This window comes from Nicotiana sylvestris, chromosome 1, assembly GCF_000393655.2.
Source record: "Nicotiana sylvestris chromosome 1, ASM39365v2, whole genome shotgun sequence".
Lineage (NCBI taxonomy): Eukaryota > Viridiplantae > Streptophyta > Magnoliopsida > Solanales > Solanaceae > Nicotiana > Nicotiana sylvestris.
The window spans coordinates 85,460,633-85,466,235 of record NC_091057.1 but is presented as its reverse complement, the minus strand read 5'-3'; the positions used below and the strand labels follow the sequence as shown (position 1 = coordinate 85,466,235).

Genomic DNA, 5,603 nt, shown 5'->3' with positions numbered 1-5,603 from the left:
GCAGTTTTTCAGGGGTCAAATAGAAGTCTAATCAAACTGAAATTCCAACATTTTAATGATAGATTTGGCTTCCCTAGAGTTTTGGCAAAAATCGCGGTTTTAGAGTTCTAAATGGACGAAACTGGTTCAATGCTTCAACGGATAGAATTTTCTAGGAGTTTGGCAAGTATAGGACTTCTGCTCATGATTGAATTGTTAATCTTTCTAACTGTGCAAAGTTTTGAAAACATACCTGAGCTTTCATATGAACTCACATTGATGAACCAAGTTCTTCGTTTAGAATTCTCTTGAACATGCCTCAAATGCCATAATAGAAAAAACTTTGTAAGAGATCAGTGAGTCATATATACACATGTCACGGGAGTATACTAATTAAAGTATGAAACTGAGTAAGAATTAATCTAGATATTTACACAAAGTTAGAATATTCCTAGCCAATTTATTTTTTCATTGTGTATTCTAAGCTGGGCCTATTAGGCGATCTTAATCATCCCCAATTCCAACCTGTTCCTTTCAGAGTTTTCTCTACTCAGTGCTTTAGTGAAGATGTCAGCAATTTGCTTATCAGTAGCACAGAATTCTATGGAGATCAAACCTTTCTCAAAGTTATCTCTTAAGAAGTGGTCCCTAATATCTATGTGCTTAGTCCTCTTATGATGAACAGGGTTTTTTGTCATACTTATAGCACTAGTGTTATCACAGAATATAGGAATGCAACCAACTTCAATGTCAAAATCTACCAGCTGTTGTTTGATCCATAGCAATTGAGCACAACAAGAGGCAGCAGCAACATACTCAGCTTCAATAGTGGATAAGGCCACTGAATTTTGCTTTTTAGTAGCCCATGACACAAGACATGAACCAAGAAAGTGTGCCATACCTGAGGTGTTTTTCCTATCCACTAGGAAACCTACATAATCAGCATCAGCATAACCTACTAGATTGAAATTACTATCTTTGGAGTACCAAAGACACAGATCAGTGGTGCCTTTCATATATCTTAGTATCCTCTTGACAGCAGTCAAGTGAGACTCCTTTGGATTTACCTAAAAATGGGCACAAAGCCCTACACTGAAAACAATGTCAGGTCTGCTAGCAGTAAGATACAAGAGTAAATCAGTCATACTCCTATACAGCTTTTGATCAACTGATGAACCAGGTTCATCAATGTCTAATTTAGTGTCAGTTGCAATAGGTGTATCTATTTCTTTTGATTCTTCCATTTTAAACTTTTTGATAAGCTCTTTTGCATACTTCTGCTGATGGATCATGCTTCCATTAGGACTTTGTTTGATCTACAAGCCTAAGAAGAAGTTAAGCTTACCCATCATACTCATTTCAAACTCACTCCCCATTAATTTTGTGAAGTCCTTACTTAGCTTATCAGTGGTGGCCCCAAAGATTATGTCATCAACACATATTTGTACCACAAGGAGATCCTTACCTTTTTCCTTTAAGAATAAAGTACTGCCAATTTTACCTCTTTTGTAACCATGCTCCAGTAGGAATTTGGACAATCGTTCATACCATGCTCTTGGGGCCTTCTTGAGTCCATAGAGAGCCTTGTCTAACTTGTACACATGCTCAGGACATTCTTTGCTCTCAAACCCTAGAGGTTATTTTACAAACACTTCTTCTTTTAGGTAACCATTCAGGAAGGCACTTTTGACATCCATCTGATGAAGAGTGAATTCCATGTGTGCTGCAAAGGCTATGAGGAGTCTTATTGCCTCTAGTCTGGTAATTGGAGCAAAAGTCTCATCATAATTTATGCCTTCATCTTGGTTGTAACCTTGGACCACCAGTCTTACCTTGTTTCTTGTAATGGTTCCATCTTTATCAAGTTTGTTTCTGAAAACCCATTTTGTGCCAATAACTGATCTGTCATTGGGTCTTGGAATTAGATGCCAAACTTGACTTCCCTCGAACTGATTGAGTTCATCTTGCATTGCATTCACCCAATCTGCATCCTGCAAAGCCTCAACAACATTTTTAGGCTCAATAAAAGATAAAAAGGCATCAAAAGCACACAGATTGTTTAATTGTGATCTAATTTTGACTCCAGATGTTGGATCAGTGATAATGTTCTCAATAGGATGAGAACTTTGATACTTGTGAGGTTTCACAACCAACTGGTTTCTGCTAGATGTTTCTCCCATGTTCTGTTGTTGAGGAACAGGGTCAAGTACAAGTTCTTTTAGAGGATTTATTTCAATTCCTCTTTGATTAGTTCCCCCTATCAGGTTTCCCTGGATGGAAGAACCTGTTCCATCACATGTTCCTTCTTTTGGTGCCACTTTGACTTGTGTTGAGGCTTCAGTCAGATCCTTTACGAATCCAATGGCTTCAACTTTGTGTTTCTGTCTCTCACAAAGAATGTTAGTTTCATCAAATACTACATGTACACTTTCTTCTACACACAAAGTTCTTTTATTTAACACTTTATATGCTTTGCTATGTGAAAAATATCCCAAGAATACTCCTTCATCACTTCTGAGATCAAACTTACCTAGGGATTATTTTCCATTATTGTGCACAAAGCACTTGCAACCAAATGCCCTAAGATGGGATATATTTGGTTTTCTCCCTTTAAGTAACTCATAAGGAGTCTTCTCTACAAGAGTTCTAGTCATGCATCTATTGATAATATAACATGCAGTGTTTACAGCCTCTGCCCAGAAGCTATGGGGCAGTTTACTAGAAAGAAGCATAGTCCTAGCCATGTCTTCAAGAGTCCTATCCTTTCTTTCAACTACTACATTTTGTTGAGGTGTCCTAGGGGAAGAGAAGTTATGATCTATACCATTTTTATCACAAAATTCAGCAAATTTAGCATTCTCAAATTCAGTTCCGTGATCAGACCTAATTGATGCAAGTTGATTTCCTAATTGTTTCTGAGTTTTTCGAACAAAGGCAGTAAATATGTCAAATGCTTCATCTTTAGATGTTAGAAACAGTACCCAGGTAAATCTAGAATAGTCATCAATAAGTACCATTACATACTTCTTTCCACATCTGCTCATGGTTCTCATTGGACCACATAGATTCATATGGACCAGTTCCAACGACTTGGTTATGTTTACCATTTTCTTGCTTTTAAAAGATGATCTTACCTGCTTCCCCTTGCACAAGCCTTACAAACTGTCTTCCTTGAACTTGATGTTAGGTAACCCTATCACCAAGTCCTTAGAGACCAATTTGTTTAGCTGATTCAGACTGGCATGACCAAGTCTTTTGTGCCACAGGAGGGGATCATTATCCAGCACACTTAGGTGGGTTAGTTCATTTTCTGAGAGAGTGGACAAATCTACAATGTAAATATTGTTAACTTTCTTCCCTGCAAAATAATCTTGTCAGTGGTAAGATTAATCACAAAGAATTTAGTAGAGGTGAATGCTACAAGGTTATCTCTGTCACACAGTTGTGACACACTAATAAGGCTGTAAACCATCAATCAAGTAGACATTCTCAATGGAGTGAGAGTATGTCTTACCTACCTTTCCAACCCCAATGATCTCACCTTTCTTCCCATTTCCAAAGGAGACATTGCCTCCATTTAAGTCCTTAAGTGAAAGGAACTGGTTCTTGCTTCCAGTCATATGTTTTGAGCAGCCACTATCCATGTACCATATTTGGCTGCTTCCCTACACTTGGACCTGCAAAAAAAAATCAGGGGTTAGTCTTAGGAACCCAAACTAGTTTGGGTCCCTTTCTATGGGCAAAGGGATAAATCAGATTCCTTCTAGCCCACCCAGGCAGTCTATTTTTTTCTTGAACAAAAGTTTTGTTCTTTTGACTGGCCTTTTCTTTTGCATTACATCAGTCTTGTCACAATGTGTGCAAATTTTGTTTTCAGGGAGAGTGAGGTACTTGCTTTTAGGATCCCACATAGGTGCTTGAGTCCCATAACCAAGTCCTCTTTTGTTGTTACTATGATGTTCGTGTAGCTAGGAGAGTGAATCAGAAGCCTTGTTCCATTTGCAAGTTCTACCTAGTTCATGTTTACCTTCCCTAGATCTTCTTTTAGTACTCTTATTTGCTCATCTTTCCTGTATAGCTCATCCTTCATTTTTCCTAAGTTTTCTTCTAGGGTGAGATGAGTGTGATCAGCTTTTTTCTTTCCTGTTCCTAGTTTTAGTTTTAAGTTCTCAGACCTAAGTTCTAGGACACTAGTGTCAAGTTCAAGAACCTGGTTCTTTAACTCAGTATTTTCACTTTCATTCTCATTAGCCCTAGACTCTAGATTTTTGCACTTGGCTTTTAGGATCATAGATTCCGTAGACAGCTCTTCCTTTTCATTGTTAATTATCTCAAACTCATCTATGAAATCCTGCAATAGCTCAGACAACCTTTCTTTAGACGGGAATTTAATCTTATCTTTGAGATGAAGAATACTTACCTCTTGTTCATCATCTGATTCTCATATGGCCATAAGAGCTTGTTCATCTCCAGCTTCATCTTCTGAGTCCTCATCTGATGTTTCTCCCCAGGCAGCAACCATAGCCTTTGTTGATCCTTTGTTCCTTTTTGGTTGAACCTGTTCCTTCTTCCTGCTCCTTCGTTCAGCCCTTTCCTTCTTCCACTCAATTTCCTATTGAGGGTAGTTTTTGATCATTTGATCAGTCTTACCAGACTTGTAGCAGCCCTTATTGGTCTGTTTCTCAGGAGCCCTTGGTTTGTTGAAGGTTGTACCTCTTGAAGAACCCTTTCCTCTCATCAAGTAATTTTTGAAATTTCTAGTGATCATAGCCATTTCATCATCCTCCAGATCTGAACCTTCAGCAATTCTGAGAGCCAGACTTTTTTCCTTCTTGGGTGCATCCATTTTCATGGTCTACCTTCTCAGTTCATAGGCAGTAAGGTTTTCTATTAGTTCATCCAGCTTGAGGGTAGCAATGTTCTTTGATTCCTGAATAGCAGTGATTTTGCTTTCCCAAGAGACTGGCAGAACCCTAATCAAAATCTTCTCAACTTTTTCTTCTTAGAGAATAATCCTTCCAAGAGATTTAAGTTCATTTGTCAATATGGTGAACCTTGTATACATCTCTTGGATGGTTTCTCCTTCCTTCATGGTGAAGTTCTCATACTGGGAGTACAACAGTGTTCCTCTGGACCTCTTCACTTAAGGTGTTCATTCATGAGTCACTTGCAAAGTGTCCCAAACTTCCTTAGCAGTAGTACAGCTTTGAATTTTACTGTACTCATCTGGACCTAGTCCACACACAAGCCATTTCTTGGCCTTGGCATTTTTCTCCCAGTTCTTTAGGTCTTCAATAGTGCAGTCAGCCCTTGTCTTAAGCATATCCACTCCTTCAGCATTGTTCTTTATAGTTGCTAGAGGACCATCAGTGATTATGTCCCAAAGCTCATAGTCTTCTCCTATGATGTGATCCCTCATCCTGTTCTTCCACCAAGAATAGTACTGACCATTGAAAAGTGGAGGCCTAGCAGTGGATTGCCCTTCCCAGTTCCCAGGTGGTGAACTCATGTTGATCTTTTCCTAAGGTGTTAGCCTCTTCAAGGATAACCCGCTCTGATACCAATTGATGTTCTAAACGTCAATACCATACAAGAGGGGGGTGATTTGTGTGGTACCCAATTTT

The 5,603-nt window shown here is 38.7% G+C and overlaps 1 protein-coding gene across 1 annotated transcript; it reads right to left on the bottom strand.

The window, feature by feature from the left end:
- Nucleotides 1-3,991: 3,991 nt before the first annotated feature.
- On the bottom strand, nucleotides 3,992-5,398 carry LOC138872062 (spindle pole body component 110-like). Its single transcript, XM_070150022.1, has 3 exons — nucleotides 5,147-5,398; nucleotides 4,538-4,591; nucleotides 3,992-4,330 (listed from the first exon to the last, which is right to left on the bottom strand). Exons 1-3 carry the CDS (start codon nucleotides 5,396-5,398, stop codon nucleotides 3,992-3,994), a joined length of 645 nt encoding a protein of 214 aa, XP_070006123.1.
- Between the last annotated feature and the right edge of the window lie 205 nt (nucleotides 5,399-5,603).

Bases quoted from the DNA above. Each gene is read 5' to 3' on its own strand.
- LOC138872062 (XM_070150022.1), bottom strand. From the start codon at position 5,398: ATGAGGGATCACATCATAGGAGAAGACTATGAGCTTTGGGACATAATC. The intron at 4,592-5,146 runs GTGACTCATGAA...TACCCTCAATAG, and splicing joins AAGTTTGGGACACTTTGCAA to GAAATTGAGTGGAAGAAGGA. The intron at 4,331-4,537 runs GTTCAACCAAAA...GAGCTATTGCAG, and splicing joins GGAGCAGGAAGAAGGAACAG to GATTTCATAGATGAGTTTGA.